Source organism: Oncorhynchus mykiss, chromosome 9, assembly GCF_013265735.2.
Source record: "Oncorhynchus mykiss isolate Arlee chromosome 9, USDA_OmykA_1.1, whole genome shotgun sequence".
Lineage (NCBI taxonomy): Eukaryota > Metazoa > Chordata > Actinopteri > Salmoniformes > Salmonidae > Oncorhynchus > Oncorhynchus mykiss.
Window position 1 is genome coordinate 49,950,728 of NC_048573.1, and position 20,130 is coordinate 49,970,857.

At 43.3% G+C, this 20,130-nt stretch overlaps 1 protein-coding gene across 2 annotated transcripts; it reads left to right on the top strand.

Annotated features, from left to right (window-relative positions):
- Nucleotides 1–6,113: 6,113 nt before the first annotated feature.
- On the top strand, nt 6,114–18,004 carry si:dkey-8e10.3 (serine/threonine-protein kinase SBK1). 2 transcript variants are annotated; one of them, XM_036988236.1, is made up of 4 exons: nt 6,114–6,587; nt 9,616–9,799; nt 15,728–15,930; nt 16,145–18,004. In XM_036988236.1, exons 2-4 carry the CDS (start codon nt 9,637–9,639, stop codon nt 16,808–16,810), a joined length of 1,032 nt encoding a protein of 343 aa, XP_036844131.1. In that variant the 5' UTR covers nt 6,114–6,587; nt 9,616–9,636; the 3' UTR covers nt 16,811–18,004. The 2 variants fall into 2 exon arrangements, with proteins under 2 accessions (XP_036844131.1, XP_021471740.1); XM_021616065.2 differs by having other exon boundaries at nt 6,114–6,404.
- The last annotated feature ends 2,126 nt before the right edge of the window (nt 18,005–20,130 follow it).

Sequence of the window (20,130 nt, forward strand, 5' to 3'; positions counted from 1 at the left end):
TTAGTTTCACTAGATGGCAGCATTTACTGGCAGTCTGACATCGCCAGTCTGACATCGCCTCTAAGCAAGGGGAACTGCCCCTTCCTACCTTCAGGCTATGGTCAAACCCTACACCCCAACCCGAGCTGGTTGGTCTCTTGGCCCTAACACCCAAAGGGCAGTTCCCGCTGGGCCCAGTCAAAGATTTTCTCTGTCCTGGAACCCCAATGGTGGAACAAGCTTCCCCCTGAAGCTAGGACAGCAGAGTCCCTGCCCATCTTCTGAAAATGAGAGTCTTAGACATATTCCATTAGCTTTTCCAACTAGCACTGACTCTGATAATAAAATGTACTTGCTACGACTTTTATATATTGATGTCTCACCTAGCTATCTTAAGATGAATGCACGAATGTATGTTGCTCTGGATTAGAGCGTCTGCTAAATTACTCAATTATAAATGTAAGCAAATGCTCCATGAGTTTGTGTTCAAGTGTGTGTGTGTTTGTACTTGTGTTTGTGTGTTGTATCTGTAATAGAGGGAGGGATGGAGGGAGGGAGGTCACTACTTTGCCAATGTCATCTATTCAACAAAGAAAGACTGAGATAAATGCAGGAATCACCACTGTAAGGATTACAGTAAATACCTTTGTTGTCAACATGTCATCATGCCATAGGTTACAGCGCTTTGCACATCATTACCAAAGCTTGTAAACTGCAGCAGTCCAATGCTATAAATATTCACTGGAGCCACTGTGCTCTAGAAATGTGGATTCAGTGACTTCACAGTGTAATGACCATGGAGTTTATATGCATATAATGCTTGTACTGTAAGTAATGAAAGCATTTCACAATTGTTTGTGGGCTTTGTAGTAGTGAGGATTGGGGCCGGGGTTGAACAAATTCAGATTAATCTACTGGTGAGCTAAAAATAAAAAGATCTGGAATTGAGAACCAGGAACTTTCAACCCATTCCAGGTATTTAGAAATCTATATGCATTATTTTAAAAGTGTCCTGATACTACAATGGAGTCAATAGCAACTTGGGGAAACTCCAGAATCACCATTACATTTGGATTTGTAAAAATTAGCACGAAGATGAATAATTGTACCCTGCTGTTTTTAACTTACATGAGAGGATTAAAATTGTCTGCTCCACTAGTTTGTAGTACATGTCATGGAACACGTTGAGAGAGTATTGCCAATTTGACAAGCTATTCATAGACAGGCCAGTGGTAAGACAAGTCCCTGCCATAACGCTCTTTGTTGACAAAACAAAACACTGTCTCTGTCACATGGAAGACAGAGAGGAAATGTTTCAAATACCCTCACGCCCCTGAATCCCCCAAGGAATCCTACTGCCACCCTGTTACTCCATTATAGGAATAACTCCACAAGGCCCGGCAGCAGGCAGCCTCATGCCTCACAATTACCCCAATTAACACTGCTGCTACGACTCCGACTGTAGCAGGATTAGGGCTGTGTGGATACTGTAGGGGCTGGTATTAAATAGAAACAGAGCGTGATCACCAGCTACATAGCCTTACTAATACCAATGTCGTGCCATGTGCCACATAACGCAACCCAGGTTCCTGCTCCACTGATATTTTCCTTGGCTGTGCCAGGCAATAATAAAACACACACACTGAGCATTTTGATGACCATTTATTAACCAGCATGGCTAAACCCACCAGTCAACTTTTGCCCTCAGTCACCTGCAACTACTGTACAGCTCCATTTCCTACACCAAAAAGTGCAAGGCATTGCCAAACAAATTGATTGGACTAAAATAATGATATCTCATTGATGCATGGACGTACATGACTATTCTAAATGTGTCACATGGGACAGATCCCTCAGATCCCACATGGGCCATGCTCACTGAGATGAGTGGCATGCCAGGCTGAAACGATATCTCACTCGCCTGTCTTCACCCACTCCATCTGCAGCGGGCACTGTGTAACCCATCTCCTTCAGAATGACTCTTTATTAATCTTTCTATATTAAGCAGCACCGTTTCCTCAGCACCATTCCCTTACTTTGTGTCAACCAGCAACAATTTATACTGCAGACAGGCATTACAAATATGCTTTCGTACACGCATGCCCTTGCCTGAGCATGCTGCTCTGCTGCCCTCTTCTAGGAAACACTGTTCGTCAGTCCCCATTAGGCGCTACTTGATAAGTAGCATATTATTTGTCTTTAAGACAAAAGTAATTATGTGTATGGGTATTTGATTATATAACAAAGCATGTGTGTGTAAATAAATGTCCCGCAGGCATATTTCAAAAATTGCCAGGAGCTCCATGTCAACATTCGTTGAGGGTTTTTCTCACACTTTGTGTGATGTGATGATGCTGAGGCCTTGGGTTCAGTAGTTCCTGCGGCAGGCAGGCCAGGCCAGGCCAGGCAGCAGCTGAGGGCACAGAGCGGTGAGGTGGCTAGTGGAGCTGTCAAGCAGTATGGCCTATATAAGACCATGTGTCACTGAGACTTGGACAGTAAAGCTGCAGTTTATCACGATCAAGATACCTGATACCCTGAATAATTATAAACAATTAATACATATTTTCTCTTAACAGCAGGTGGCCTGGAACGGGTGTGTGTGTGTGTGGTTTGAGATGAATTGTTTCATTCTCTGAATGGAAAGACACTCAGTGATCCCAAGGTTTGTTACCCATGTACAAATCTGATAGCTAGCATACATTGTTGATCTTCTGAAGAATCATGTACTGCATAAGTAAACTCAGTGCGCATGCAAAACTATACCTCTATCTTTCTATGGGACTAATGTCCAGAACAGCTGGGAGTTATTAACTTTTAGTGTAGCACCTATTTGGAAATGTTAGCCTAATTGCAGCTGTGTTGAGCTGGTTGCCTTTCTACACCACTCTGTAATTCCATTCCTGACAGACTCTGGGGACAGGTTGGAAGGGAGGGACACCAGGACCTCTGTCCTACCATGTCATAGTTCCAAAACATGACAGCCTGGGTTAACTCTGACACTGAAATGTGATGAGCAACATTTAGACACTACACAATGCACACAAAATCATGCATGGCTCAAAGTAGTTTGTCACGGCCCACAAAGGAGCTATTATTGATGCTGTTCAAAATGACAGTACATTTAAATGATAAAACAGTTGTGCAGACAAATAATATTCAGTACCTGACCCAATACACTGATAGGAAATCAGGAATTCACATTGAAATAGACATAACATTAAACATAACCAAACTGAATAGGATGCACAGACACAGTATCTGTATCTGAGCTGGGGCAGCCTGGGACAACATAGCGGCCCTGACACTTTATCCACACACAGCCCACATTACTGCATGCTCTGCCAACTCCCTGTCAAAATAGGACTCCATAATTTCCTTATTATTATATATCTTTAATAGAGATTAATTACATACATCTTTATGTACATTAATATCATAGGCTAATTTGTTTGCGGTTCAAAACCTGAGGAAGTGGAAAAAACACATGAACTCGATTGTTAACTGTAAATATAATACCCACTGCTAGTCCTAAAAAACACGTTAACTCGATTGTTAACTGTAAATATAATACCCACTGCTAGTCCTAAAAAACACGTTAACTCGATTGTTAACTGTAAATATAATAGCCACTGCTAGTCCTAAAAAACACGTTAACTCGATTGTTAACTGTAAATATAATACCCACTGCTAGTCCTAAAAAACACGTTAACTCGATTGTTAACTGTAAATATAATAGCCACTGCTAGTCCTAAAAAACACGTTAACTCGATTGTTAACTGTAAATATAATACCCACTGCTAGTCCTAAAAAACACGTTAACTCGATTGTTAACTGTAAATATAATACCCACTGCTAGTCCTAAAAAACACGTTAACTCGATTGTTAACTGTAAATATAATACCCACTGCTAGTCCTAAAAAAAACGTTGCAGTTGTAGGCACAACACTCAATATCTCAAAGCCATTTTAAATATTTTGTTTGCAAAATAGTTGCTAATAAGTTGATTTTTAAGAGTTGAGAAATAAATATATACCTACAGGAAGCTGAGACCCTCCTCTCTTCAACAGGGACAAAGGGACGAAGCTTTCAAAGCTGTGTTTTTACTTCAATTGCATTTTGAAATGTTATATGTTCAGAACGCATTTCTCTCTCGAACGCATGGGAGGAGAGGAGAGTGGCTCGCTCATCACAGCAGCAGGCCCCAGCGAGGGCACAGGCACCGGCACAGGGGCAGGGGCAGGGTAATGCACCAAATCATGGTCAATTATTTTTAAGTGAGGTGATAATGTAGAATGTGCTTTTTCTACGTTTATAGGCACCCTTTCCATTTTTTACGATCCATGATCTTGACTGTCTGATGACAGAGTCAGAGCAGGTCTCTTTGCTGATGCTGAATTTACATTTGAATTTGAGTTTGTGTGACCTCAGCTCAGAAAACCAGGCTGGCCCATCTTGGTAGGGAGGCCGGCTGTTGCTCCCTGATCAGCCAAAGGCTCATTATAGATTAGTATATCAAAGTAATTGCCCCAAAATGTATCTAAAAACAATCTTAACAGGCCCATGGGCCACCGGCCATTTCACCTTTTTCATTGTTTTATTTTTTTATATATATAACAAATATTCTTGTGTGTGGCAATTTCGACCAGCCCATCCAAGCAAAATAATCGTCCAGCCGATCTGGCAATTACCAGAATTGCCAGATAGCCAATCCACCCCTGTATCTGAGCAGCCTATAGACCCCAGAATAACTAGGGTCAGGGGTGATGAGTGAGGACTCTGAAGACCACCACTCTAGTCCAGGTTGCTTCATACATATCCCTGTGGATATGTTTGTGTGTGTGAGTGCCACTGCTTGAGTGCATTCATGGCCGGCACTTCGGGCTCTGCAGATAAGCCCCCTGTTGCACTGGACCTGGATCCATTTCGGCCTGGACAATCTAGTAGTGACCCAGCTGGCCAAAGGTCAATAGAAAGCTGGATGCAACAGGCTGGATGCTGGATGCAACACCAGTAGCTATATATGGTTTGCCAAATTGAGTTTTTAAAATCTGCTTTAGATTCTTTAATGAGATAAAGAATGCTTTCCTGAGTTCTTATGAGTTTTCTTCATCTCAGCTTAACCACATGCTGTTTAACTCAGTTGTGGTGTTGTGTGGTGAGGTAAACGCCATACAAATATGATCCATAATTATTGGCACAGTTGATAAAGATGAGCAAAAATGACTGTATAAAATCAATACTACAAATACTAAGCTATATTGCATGCAACAAAAAAAGGAAAATTATATTATTTTATACCAATGCAATTGTTCAGAGAAAGAGTTTTTGTTTAACAAGTAATATAAAAAATACAAAAATGTATAGTGTTTCCAGATCCTTGATGTCCTTCGTCTACCCTTATGGACTTCCCTCTTCAATTCAAACCACAGGTTTTCAATGGAGTTCAAGTCCAGAGACTGAGATGGCCATTTTACTGGACAATTAACATTTCTTTGTGGAGTTTGATGTGTGCTTGCGGCCAAGAGTCAGCCTCCTGGCAGAGGCAACCAGGTTTTTGGCTAAAATGTCCTGGTACTGGGTAAAATGTTTACTTGTTAAACAAAATCTCTTTCTCTGAGCAATTGTATTAGTATAAAATAATATCATTTCATTTTTTTTTTTGGAGCATACAATATACTGTAGCTCAGTTTTTTGTATAATTTATTTTATACAGTCTTTTTGCTCATCTTTATCAAGGGTGCCAATATTTATGGAACTGACTGTATGTGGTGTGTTCAATCAGCACATTCTCATGGTACATGGGCTTGGTTACAGGGCAAGGAGGACGTAAATACAATGTGGTTGAATTAGGAAATATCAGGAAACAACTTTTTATCCCCTTTTACATTTGTGACTGGAAAGATAATACACCATACTACTGTATCTTCACTGTGCTCAACTCTTTATTCAAGATAAGCATGCATGACTGTATGTTTAAACACACCTGCACATTTGTCGTTTAATAGACGCAGTCCTGTTAGCACTGAGAACATTGGGAGGTTGTAGTGGTATTAGCACATGCACTTACTCGTAGTTCCCTAGGGGGCTGTATTCGTGTGTATTTGTGTGAGTGTGCGAGCGTGAGTGTGAGTGTGTGGGCATGTGCCCATATTGGTACATCCAATAGTGACAGAACCTTTAATCTTCCAAGAGCAGTTAAGGTGCTTCTGCTTTATAAAGCAGCATGTGTGTCAGTGTGTGTGTCAGTGTGTGTGTCAGTGTGTGTGTAAGAGTGTGAGTGCCCTTTGCAGCAGCCAGTTTTGTAATCAGCTGTCGAAGTGGGCTCCGAGTCTTAGCTGTAGCCGAGTGGTAGCACTCTCCTCTAACCCTGGTCCACTCAGCCAGCCACACAGCCCTGTGATCCACAGCACAGCTGCAGTAAGGTGATGGAAGGACAGAGGGACACTCGCTAAACCTGAGCTTCACCACTACGCTAACTGGCACATGCATGCAACTTGCATGCAGGTTGTGCGTATGGGTTTGTGTGTGTGTGTGTGTATTGTGTTTGTTGCAACAGATGTGTGCATATTTATTGATCGAGACCCTTGTGATACTCTACTATAAAGGTAAGATAACCATCAGTCAGTTCTCTGATCATTTTGGTTGATGCAATGTTTTATGCTTGAGTAAGATCAATGTCGATTCAAATTGTTTTTGTTATGCATGTCATATGGGTATGAGATTTCTATATGTATTTAAACACCAATTTTATAGTTTATGTACACCTACAAAATGTGCATTAATACATCATGCAGAGAAGGCTTGTGGTATTGCAAAAAAAATATTATTTGTAATGATAATGCGTGATACATCATATGATGGCAAAAAACCCTAAAAGTGTTCTAAATTGATCAGTTTACAACTGATCAATATTGAATGTTTACATGGAAAAACAATCAATAGCGATTGTGAAACACACATTGCTTCCTTTTGCTAACTATTTTATGATTGAAGATTTCTGTAAATATAATTACATTGGAAATGAGTTCCAATGTAATTTAATTGTGTAAATTCATAGCGAGATCTCGTTTAATGATTAATGTTCTCGTTAAAATAAACTACTGTATACATACATCCACTCCAGAATATTATATTATACAGTTATTCCAAATAACTAATTTCGGGAACTAATTTCAAGTCCAAAGGAATTAGATTTTCTTACTGTAGTAGTTGACGTCATTCAAACAGGAAATTATGAAAGAGGATGTTTAAAATAAATGTTGGAACATTAATTCAATGTAGCCCATCTTTATTGTCAACATTTTAATTATGCATTCACACTATAATGCTACTGCTACAATTACAGCAACATGTTCTGTCACTACACAGTGCTTTGTGGGATAATAACACTGATTGGGTATGTTATTAACCCGTGATGTTGTGTTTTTAGCAGTTTGTGTGATTATTTGCTATTTTATTTGACCTCAGCCTACACAAACGTAACAATCTTTGAGAAGTATTTAAGCTGTCACATAATAAGATAACCAGGCCATACAGAATGCATGTTCTGACTCCAAGTAGCCCACCTTGCCATACAAATGCGCCACGGATAATTCAAAACACCTGCAACATGTCTACATAACATGTCATCTAATGCCGTCAATGTGTTTCACGCCATGTGATACTGTAAAATGTTTGGATTTGCAGTGAGTGCTGAGTGTGTCGTATTAGTGTGTATGAATGACCGTGGTACAGAGCGAGTGCTGGGTGGGCCGGTGCTTCTCAGTTGAAACGAGTCGACCGAGGTAGAGGGGCATGCATAAAGTTACAGTAGTAAGACTGGTTATGGATGGATCTCTTTTCTGGAGATTGCGATTGTGATTCACCCTTTATTAACTGTCAGATTCATTATTAGGATTGGCTTGATAAATACATTTGTATTGTGACCACCAAAAACAGTGACCTCAAAATGAAGCTCTGTTGCCTTGGTACAGTATAATCTTGGTACAGTGCATTTGGAAAGTATTCAGTATTCCCTTTTTCCAAATTTTGTTACGTTAATTAAAGCCTTATTCAAAATGTATAAAACAATTCGAACATCACTCTACACAAAATACCCCATAATGACAAAGTGAAAAAGGGTTTTTAGAAATGTGTGAAAATTTACTGAAATACCTTATTTACATAACTATTCAGACCCTTTGCTGTGAGACTCAAAATTGAGCTCAGGTGCATCCTGTTTCCATTTATCAACATTGAGATGTTTCTACAACTTGACTAGAGTCCACCTGTGGTAAACTTAATTGATTGGACATGATTTGGAAAGGCACACACCTGCCTATATAAGGTCACACAGTTGGCAGCGCATGTCAGAGGAAAAAACAAGTCATGAGATCAAAGGAATTGTCCGTAGAGCTCCGAGACAGGACTATGTCGAGCCACATATCTGGGTACCAAAAAATGTCTGCAGCATTGAAGGTCCCCAAGAACACAGTGATGGAGTGATGGAGGCCCATCATTTTTAAATGGAAGAAGTTTGGAACCACCAATAATCTTCCTAGAGCTGGCCGCCCTGCCAAACTGAGCCATTGGGGGAGAAGGGCAATGGTCAGTGAGGCGACCAAGAACCCGATGGTCACTCTGACAGAGCTCCAGAGATCCTCTGTGGAGGTGAGAGAACCTTCTAGAAGGACAACCATCTCTGAAGCACTCCACCAACCAGGCCTTTACGGGAGAGTGGCCAGACGGAAGACAATCCTCAGTAAAACAGCCCACTTGGAGTTTGCCAAAAGGCACCTAAAGGATTCTCAGACCATAAGAAACAAGATTCTCAGGTCTGATGAAACTAAGATTGAACTATTTGGCCTGAATGCCAAGTGTCTCGTCTGGAGGAAACCTGGCACCATCCCTACGTGAAGCATTGTGGTGGCAGCATCATGGTGTGGGGATGTTTTTCAGAGGCAGGGACTGGGTGACTAGTCAGGATCGAGGGAAAGATTAATGGAGCAAAGTTCAGAGAGATCCTTGATGAAAACTTGCTCCAGAGAGCTCAGGACCTCAGACTGGGGCGAACGTTCACCTTACAGCAGGACAAAGCACACACACAATCTCAAGGACAATCTGAATGTCCTTGAGTGGCCCAGCCAGAGCCGGGATTGAACCCGATCAAACATCTCTGGAGAGTCCTTAAAATATGCAGCAACGCTCCCCACCCGACCTGACAGAGCTTGAGTGGCTCTACAAAGAAGAATGGAAGAAACTCCCCAAATACAGGTGTGACAACCTTGAAGCATCATAGCCAAGAAGACTCGAGGCTGTAATCGCTGCCAAAGGTGCTTCAACAAAGAACTGAGTAAAGAGTCTGAATACTTATGTAAATTTGATATTTGTGCTATTTATTTTAAATACATGCTCTGTTATTATGGGGCGTTGTGTGTAGATTGATGACGTGAAAAACATTAGTTAATGCATTTTAGAATGAGGCTGTAACGTAACAAAATGTGGAGAAAGTCAAGGGGTCTGAATTCTTTATGAATGCACTGTATAGACTGTATACTGTGTTCGCATCCGTGCATCTCCAATAATTGTTTGTTGTGAAGTGTGCAGAGGCATTGGATCATTACATTCATTAACCCATGTCTCTCTGACTGTCAGATTTGAGACAGAGAGAGAGAGATGATCGAGCTGGGCCTTGCAGATGGCAGTCTGATCGATGAACTGATTGCGCTGACGGCTCAGAGCCTAAGCCACTTGGAGATCAAAGAGCACTTCAACATTATCAAGGAGATCGGCCGGGGGAAGTATGGCAAGGTTCTGCTGGTCACCCATCGCTGCAGGGGTAAGAAGCCAACTCATAGTTTAAAAGGCTGAAATACTAAGGGCTTCCTTTGGTTCAATGACACAATAAAATATTTTATTGATTTCACGTATCTTGAAAAGTGTCCGTTTTTGGTATCAAATTACCCTTAGAATTATTATTATTATTTTATTATATTTATTTAACCAGGTAGGCCAGTTGAGAACAAGTTCTCATTTACAACTGCGACCTGGCCAAGATAAAGCAAAGGAGTGCGACAAAAACAACAACACAGAGTTACACATGGTATAAACAAACGTACAGTCAATAACACAATATAAAAATCTATATACAGTGTGTGCAAATGTAGTAAGATTAAGGAGGTAAGGCAATAAATAGGCCATAGTGGCAAAATAATTACAATTTAGCATTAACACTGGAGTGATAGATGTGCAGATGGTGATGTGCAAGTAGAGATACTGGGGTGCAAAATAGCTCAAATAAATATTATATGGGGATGAGGTAATTGGGGCTATTTACAGATGGGCTGTGTACATGTGCAGTGATTGGTAAGCTGCTCTGACAGCTGATGCTTAAAGTTAGTGAGGGAGATATGTCTCCATCTTCAGCAATTTTTGCAATTTGTTCCAGTCATTGGCAACAGAGAACTGGAAGGAAAGGCGGCCAAAGGAGGAGTTGGCTTTGAGGATGACCAGTGAAATATACCCTCTGCAGCACGTGCTATGGGTGGGTGTTGCTATGGTGAGCTAAAATAAAGTGTGGCTTTACCTAGCAAAGACTGGAGCCAGTCGGTTTGGCGACGAATATGTAGCGAGGACCAGCCGGAGCATACAGGTCACAGTGGTGGGTGGTACATGGGGCTTTGGTGACAAAATGGATGGCACTGTGATAGACTACATCTAAGGGTATGTACGAGGGTATGTTTGGCAGCATGAGTGAAAGAGGCTTTGTTGCGAAATAGAAAGCCAATTCTAGATTTAATTTTGGATTGGAGATGCTTAATATGAGTCTGGAAGGAGAGTTTACAGTCTAGCCAGACATGTAGGTACTGTATCTGTAGTTGTCCACATATTCTAAGTCAGAACCGTCCAGAGTAGTGATGCTAGTTGGGCAGGTGGGTGAAGGCAGCGATCGGTTGAAGAGCATGCATTTAGTTTTACTAGCATTTAAGAGCAGTTGGAGGCCACGGAGGGAGTGGTGTATGGCATTGAAGCTCGTCTGGAGGTTTGTTAACACAGTGTCCAAAGAAGGGCCAGAAGTATACAGAATGGTGTCGTCTGCGTAGAGGTGGATTAGAGAATCACCAGCAGCAAGAGCGACATCATTGATATATAGAGAGAAAAGAGTCAGCCCGAGAAATGAACCCTGTGGCACCCCCATAGAGACTGCCAGAGGTCCGGGCAAGAGGCCCTCCAATTTGACACACTGAACTCTATCTGAGAAGTAGTTGGTGAACCAGGCGAGGCAGTCATTTGAGAAACCAAGGCTGTTGAGTCTGCTGATAAGAATGTGGTGATTGACAGAGTCGAAAGCCTGGCCCAGGTTAATGAAGACGGCTGCACAGTACTGTCTTTTATCGATGTCGGTTATGATATCGTTTAGGACATTGAGCATGGCAGAGGTGCACCCATGAACAGCTCGGAAACCAGATTGCATAGTGGAGAAGGTACGGTGTGATTCTAAATGGTCGGTGATCTGTTTGTTAACTTGGCTTTCTAAGACTTTAGAAAGGCAGGGCAGGATGGATATAGGTCTACAACAGTTTGGGTCTAGAGTGTCTACCCCTTTGAAGAGGGGGATGACCGCGGACGCTTTCCAATCTTTAGGGATCTCAGACAATAAAAAAGAGAGGTTGAACTGGCTAGTAATAGGGGTTGCAACAATTGCGGCGGATAATTTTAGAAAGAGAGGGTCCATATTGTCTAGCCCAACTGATTTGTAGGGGTCCAGATTTTGCAGCTCTTTCAGAACATCAGCTGAAAGAGCGTGAAGGGTGAAGGAGAAGCAGGGGAGGGGGGCTTGGGCAAGTTGCTACGGGGGGTGCAGAGCTGTTGGCCAGGGTTGTGTGGTAGCCATTTGGAAAGCATGGCCAGCCGTAGAAAAATGCTTATTGAAATTCTCGATTATCATGTATTTATTGGTTGCGACAGTATTTCCTAGCCTCAGTGCAATGGGCAGCTGGGAGGAGGTGCTCTTACTCTCCATGGACTTTACAGTGTCCCAAAACTTTTTGGAATTTGTGTTACAAGATGAAAATTTCTGTTTAAAAATGCTAGCCTTTGCTTTCCTGACTGCCTGTGTATATTGGTTCCTAACTTCCCTGTTGGGTTTCACGGGGGCTATTCGATGCTAATGCAGTACGCCACAGGATGTTTTTGTGCTGGTCAAGGGCAGGCAAGTCTGGAGTGAACTAAGGGCTATATTTGTTCTTAGTTCTACATTTTTTAAATGTGGCATGCCTATTTAAGATGGTGAGGAAGGCATTAAAGAATAACCAGGGTACCCGGGCCAGGTTGATTTGAAAGGCCTCCTCGCTGAAGTGTTTTAGGGAGCGTTTGAAAGTGAGGGGTGGTTGTTTGACCGCGGACCCATCACGGACGAAGGCAATGAGGCAGTGATCGCTGAAATCCTGGTTGAAGACAGCAGAGGAGTATTTAGAGGGCAGCTTGGTCAGAATGATATATGTTAGGGTGCCCATGTTACCGGATTTGGGCTTGTACCTGGTAGGTTACATGATAATTTGCGTGAGATTGAGGGCTTCTAAACTCAGCAAAAAAAGAAATGTCCCCTTTTCAGGACCCTGTCTTTCAAAGATAATCCAAATAACTTCACAGATCTTCATTGTAAAGGGTTTAAACACTGTTTAACATGCTTGTTCAATGAACCATAAACAATTAATGAACATACACCTGTGGAACAGTCGTTAAGACTCTTAACAGCTTACAGATGGTAGGCAATTAAGGTCACATTTATGAAAACTTAGGAAACTAAATAGGCCTTTCTACTGACTCTGAAAAACACCAGAAGAAAGATGCCCAGGGTCCCTGCTCATCTGCTTGAACATGCCTTAGGCATGCTGCAAGGAGGCATGAGGACTGAAGATGTGGCCAGGGCAATAAATTGCAATGTCCGTACTGTGAGACGCCTAAGACAGCGCTACAGGGAGACAGGACAGACAGCTGATCATTCTCGCAGTGGCAGACCACGTGTAACAACACCTGCACAGGATCGGTACATCCGAAGATCACACCTGCGAGACAGGTAAAGGATGGCAACAACAACTGCCAGAGTTACACCAGGAACGCACGATCCCTCCATCAGTGCTCAGACTGTCCTCAATAGGCTGAGAGAGGCTGGACTGAGGACTTGTAAGCTTGTTGTAAGGCAGGTCCTCCCCAGACATCACCGGCAACAACATTGCCTATGGGCACAAACCCACCATCGCTGGACAAGAGGACTGGCAAAAAGTGCTCCTCACTAACGAGTTGCGGTTTTGTCTCACCAGGGGTGATGGTCGGATTTGCGTTTATCGTCGAAGGAATAAGCGCTACACCAAGGCCTGTACTCTGGAGCGGGATCGATTTAGAGATGGAGGGTCCATCATGGTCTGGGGCGGTGTGTCACAGCATCATCGGACTGAGCTTGTTGTCATTGCAGGCAATCTCAACGCTGTGCGTTACAGGGAAGACATCCTCCTCCCTCCTGCAGGCTCATCCTGACATGACCCTCCAGCATGACAATGTCACCAGCCATACTGCTCGTTCTGTGCGTGATTTCCTGCAATACAGGAATGTCAGTGTTCTGCCATGGTCAGCAAAGAGCCCAGATCTCAATCCCATTGAGCACGTCTGGGACCTGTTGGATCGGAGGGTGAGGGCTAGGGCCATTTCCGACAGAAATGTCCAGGAACTTGCAGGTGCCTTGGTGGAAGAGTGGGGTAACATCTCACAGCAAGAACGGGCAAATCTGATGCAGTCCACGAGGAGGAGATGCAGTGCAGTACTAAATGCAGCTGGTGGCCACACCAGATACAGAATGTTACTTTTGATTATGACCCCCCTTTGTTCAGGGAAACATAGTTCCATTTCTGTTAGTCACATGTCTATGTAACTTGTTCAGTTTATGTCTCAGTTGTTGAATCTTGTTATGTTCATACAAATATTTACACAAGTTAAGTTTGCTGAAAATAAACGCAGTTGACAGTGAGAGGACATTTCTTTTTTTGCTGAGTTTATCTTATATTGTAGGACGGCCGGGGTGTTAAGCATATCCCAGTTTAGGTCACCTAACAGTACGAACTCTGAAGATAAATGGGGGGCAATCAATTTGCATATGGAGTCCAGGGCACAACTGTGAGCGAAAACATTGAGAGACTTATTTCTGGAAAGGTGGATTTTTTAAAGTAGAAGCTCGAACTGTTTGGGCACAGACCTGGATAGCATGACAGAACTCTGCAGGCTATCTCTGCAGTAGATTGCGACCCCGCCCACTTCGGCAGTTCTATGTTGGAGGAAAATGTTGTAGTTGGGGATGGAAATTTCTGAATTTCTGGTGGCCTTCCTAAGCAAGGATTCAGACACGGCTAGGACATCAGGGTTGGCGGAGTGTGCTAAGGCAGTGAAACAAACTTAGGGAGGAGGCTTTTGATGTTAACATGCATGAAACCAAGGCCTTTACAATTACAGAAGTCAACAAATGATAGTGCCTGGGGAATAGGTGTGGTACTGGGGTCTACAGGGCTTGGCTTAACCTCTACATCACCAGAGGAACAGAGGAGGTGTAGGATAATGGTACGGCTAAAGGCTATAAGAACTGGTTGTCTAGTGCATTGGGAACAGAGAATAAAAGGAGCAGATTTCTGGGTGTGGTAGAATACAGTAGATTCAGTGCATGATGTACAGACAAGGGTATGGTAGGATGTGAGTACAGTGGAGGTACACCTAGGCGTTGAGTGACGATGAGAGAGGTTTCGTCTCTGGTGGGACCAGTTTGCCAGGTGAGGTCTCAGCGTGTGTGGGGGGTGGGACAACAGAGCTATCTAAGGCAAGGTGAGCGGGACTGAGGGCTCTACAGTGAAATGAAACAGTAAGGACTAGCCTAGACAGCAGTAGACAATGCATATTGATTTTAGAGAGAGGCATATTGACATTAGAAAGAGGCAAAAAGCAATCACAGGTGTTGATCAGGAGAGCTAAGACAACAACGGGTAAATGGTGATGAATGGCAGAGCGGGTCAGTTAGGAACATACAGGACCTGAGTTTGAGCTCTAGAATTAGCTAGTATATGGGCCTAGCTCGTGGCTAGCTCAACGCTAACTGGTGCCTGCTTCGGGACAGAGGCGTTAGCTAACAGTAGCCACTTGGTAGCAGCTAGTTAGCTGCGATGATCTGGTGTAATGATCCAGAGTGGGAGGAATCCGGTGATGTGGTAGAGATAAGCAGTCCGATCTGCTCTGGGTTGATATCGCGCTGTGCAGACTGGCATGTATTGTCCGAGTTAAAGCTGGCGGTATCCAAGCTAAAAGGTGAAGACCGCTAGCCGTGTCTAACAAAGACTAGTAGCTAGTTAGCTGGCTAGCTCCTGACGGAGGGTCCAGTTATAAGGAATAGAAATAGTAGATCCGTACCACATTGGGTGAGGTGGGTTGCAGGAAAGTATATTTAGTTCATAGGTAGAAAGTGAGATTAAAATGTATACGGGAAAAAAACAGGCTATTTACACAGGATAAGACATGGGATAAGACAAAGACAAACACAACACACGACCGACTGCTACGTCATCTTGGAACAGCAAATTTCATAGAGTACTGCCAATACTGAATCTAATGCTGCTGCTAATATCATTTATACCGTCTGCTATCTCTTGTGTTTTCTGGTAATAAACATCTCTTATGGTCATAACATTTTGCCAAGTTGTTATAAAACATAACAAATAGGAATGTTTTACAGGAACACCGATGGCTCTTAAAGTGATGCCAAAAGCCTCCACCAAGCTCCAGGGATTCTTACGGGAGTACTGCATCTCCTTGCACCTATCCTGCCACCCCTGCATCGTAGGTCTCTTCGGAATCGCCTTTCAATCTAATGAGCACTATGGCTTTGCCCAGGAGCTTGTTATTGGGAGGGACCTTTTTGCTGTCATCCAACCAAAAGTAAGATTGTGTTTGATTTTGATATAGTAAAACTGTGACCTAAGTACAAAGTGTTTCATCAGAGGATTGGTGAATATTGTCAATCTATACCATTTTGAGTGTCCATAAGCGCAATGTACTGTTAAAAATGGTCGAAATGCACTGTACAGTCTTCTAAGTCACCTTAGACAAGTCTCAGTGACCACAAAGCCAGTTTCCAATCCTCTGCTCCCAGGTGGGTATCCCAGAGAATGCAGTGAAGCGCTGCGTCCTACAGATTGCCAGTGCCCTGGAGTTCATCCACGAGCACGGCCTGGTCCACCGCGACATCAAACCTGAGAACATCCTGCTGCTGGACAGCCACTGCTGCCGGGTAAAGCTGGCTGACTTCGGCCTGGCTCAGACGAGAGGCACTCTGATTCGCTTCATCTCCGGCACGCTGCCCTACATGGCCCCAGAGCTGTGTGCCGTTGCCCTGGAGGAGGGCCAGAAGGAGGTGACGGCGCCCCCGCTCAGCGTGGAGCCCAGCCTGGACACCTGGGCCTTCGGAGTGGTCATCTTTTGCATCCTCACTGGCTACTTCCCCTGGGAGCGCTGCGTGACCTCAGATGACTTCTACCAGGAGTTTGCTGATTGGTGCCAGGCACCCACCGTGGAGGAAGTTCCACCCTTGTGGAAGAGATTCACCCCGGCTGCCATGGAAATGTTCAGCAGGCTGTTGGAGCTCAATGCTAACAACAGAAGCACAGTAGGGGAGGTCAGGTCCTATGTGGAAAAGGACTGGTTGATGCCGACGCTAGTGGACACAAACGGACTGCAACCGGAGAATGGCAAGGTCAGTGCCACCTGCTCCACCCCTAGTGTGTGTAGGAGTAGTCCTGTCCACCAGGAGGTGGAGTAAATGTCTTCAGTGGAACGGTGTCTGAGGTATCTGTCTACACCTCCAGCTCATGGTATCAACTATCCAATTTACAGGGAGCAAGCACAAGGTGTGCATTCGACCCCACTCTTACCATGCACTGATAGGTAGGGTAACTGAATTATACTCAACGTCAGTCCAGAGAGCCACACAAGGGGAAAAAGCTCTGGTAGGATACGAGTGTACTGTAAAAGCAGCACTATTTGAGTGTGAGTGAGCTCATACTATTCTGTGTGTATGTACACAATATTGGTAACCTGATAAATTTAGCAATGTTACGAAAGAGTTTGTATCTACTGTAACACAAGAGCAGCTTATGCTATATTGTGTGTAACTACACAACGTTGGTGACCTGAGAAATATACTGTAACATAGAACTTGTACCTAGCATAGGAGCAGCTATTTTCAGAACAATGATTTATATTCTGTGTTTTAGAATCTCTCACTGCACAGAAGACAAGCATTATAATAATTTCATAGAGGGAGAGTGTGCACTGTGCGTTCAAGCTGGCTTAGTGGCAGTGTTCACTTTGGCAGTGCTCAATGTTCTCTCAAATGTTTTTGTAGTGTGTCACACTGTACAGGCTGTTCCGTGAATGAGGCTACCTCAGTTTGTCTATTTCTGTGCATACTCTCATTGTTCATGAAAGATTCATATTCAAATATAGACATACAGAAAATACATTAACTGTATAATGAATGTAATGTAATAGACTGAATATGAAATGGGTATGGGTAAATATCCAGAGTGTAATTTTTAGGTATTCCACAACTGACCCCAGAAAATGACTGTCACACTGAAAGCTGTTTCAAGTTCACATTGTTTCAAATCAACTTAATTTAAAGCAAAGGCAACAAATTGGGAGCTGCTGCATAACAATTAACTCTGTCTCCCTAAATAGAAATTGAAGTTCAAATCATCCTTTTTGTGCACTGTAAAAAAAGAGAAAGGTTGTTTTTACGGTATCTTATTGGCAAACAGGTACAGTATGTTACCGTAAATACCGTAAACTTTACAGTAGTATACTGTTAAACCAAAGTTTATTTGAAATTTATGGTAACATATTGTAACTTTGTTTTATTCGAATCAAGTACATAATTATTGTGTATAGGATGCACGTAAAGTTTTTGACACAGTGTTTGAGTATGCCTTTTGGTATGAACAAATAAACATAATCCATCTCTTCTGTCTGCTTCTTTTCATCCACTCTCGAGGGCATATCATATTTCCTTCTTTGAAGCTCCGTCCATAAGTGATTCATAGTCGCACCTCTCTCCCTCTCCTAACCCAACCCTCACTCCTCACCACTCTCCCTCTCCTGCCACAACCCTCACCCTTCACCACTCTCCCTTTCCTACCACTCCCTCACCCTCACCTCTCTCCCTCTCCTCACCTCTCTCCCTCTCCTACCACAACCCTCACTCCTCACCATTCTCCCTCTCCTACCACTCCCTCACCCCTCACCTCTCTCCCTCTCCTCACCTCTCTTCCTCTCCTACCACAACCCTCGCCCCTCACCACTCTCCATCTCCTACCACTACCTCACCTCTCACCATTCTCCCTCTCTTACCACTCCCTCACCCCTCACCTCTCTCCCTCTCCTACCACAACCCTCACTCCTCACCTCTCTTCCTCTCCTACCACAACCCTCACTCCTCACCACTCTCCCTCTCCTACCACTACCTCACCTCTCTTCCTCTCCTACCACAACCCTCACTCCTCACCACTCTCCCTCTCCTACCACTACCACTACCTCACCTCTCTCCCTCTCCTACCACAACCCTCACTCCTCACCACTCTCCCTCTCCTACCACTCCCTCACCCCTCACCTCTCTCCCTCTCCTACCACTCCCTCACCGCTCAACTCTCTCCCTCTTTTACCAAATGTAATCAAATAAAATGCTATTTGTCACAAGCCTCGTAAAACAATAGGTGTAGACTAACAGTGAAATGCTTACTTACGGGCCCTTATTAACAATGCAAAGAGTAAGAAAATAGAGAAATAATAGAAAAGAAAAACACACATGTGCAGGGGTATGAGGTAATTACGGTAGATATGTACATATAACTAGGAATAAAGTGACAGACAATAAACAGTAGCAGCAACATATGTGATGAGTCAATGCAAAAAAGTAGCTATTTGGTTAGCTATTTAACTAACTTTATAGTCTTATGTCTTGAGGGTAGAAGCTGTTCAGGGTCCTGTTGGTTCCTGAATAGGTATCCTGGTAATCTGTTTGGCCTTGTGAATGTTAACCTGTTTAAAGGTCTTATTCACATAGGCTATGGAGAGAGTGATCACACAGTCGCCTGGAACAGCTGGTGCTCTCATGCATGGTTCATTGTTGCTTGCCTAGAAGGCATTATTAAGTTTGTCTGGTAGGCTCGCTTCACTGGTTAGCTCTCGACTGGGTTTCCTTTTGTAATCTGTGATTGCAAGCCTGCCACATCTGACGAGCATCAGAGTAGGATTCAATCTTAGTCCTGTATTGACGCTTTGCCTGTTTGATGGTTCGTAGTGGGATTTTTTATAAGGGTACAGATAAGTGTCTCGCTCCTTGAAAGTGGCAGCTCTAGCCTTTAGCTCAGTGCAGATTCTTCCTGTAATCCATGGCTTCTGGTTGGGATCTGTACGTACGGTCACTGTGGGGACAAAGTCATCGATGCACTTATAATCAAGCCAGTGACTGATGTGGTAAACCCCTCAATGCCATCGGATGAATCCCGAAAGATATTTCAGTCTGTAGCAAACTAGTCATGTAGCTTAGCATCCGCTTCATCGGACCACTTACACTTTTACTTCCTGTTTGAGTTTTTGCTTGTAAGCAGGAATCAGGAGGATAGAGTTATGGTTAGATTTGCCAAATGGAGGGCGAGGGAGAGCTTTGTATGTGTTTCTGTGTGTGGCGTAAAGGTGATCTAGATGTTTTTTGCTTATTGTTGTACAGGTGAAATTCTGGTAGAAATTTGGTAAAATTGATTTCAGTTTCTCTGCATTAAAATCAATGGTCCCTAGGAGCGCCACCTCTGGATGAGCATTTTCTAGTTTGCTTTTGGCTCTATGCAGCTCGTTGAGTGGGTTCTTAGTGCCAGCATCACTTTTTGGTGGTAAATAGACAGCTACGAAAAATACAGATGAAAACTATCTTGGTAAATATTATGGTCTACAAATATTACAGTTCTTCAGGTTCCGTTCATAAATTAGTCTCGAATGGAGCTAATCCAGTTTGTTCTCCAGAGATTGTACGTTCTCTTTTACGTTGCCTTTTTTTCCTGAGTCTCGAAGATTAGGGATTACCCC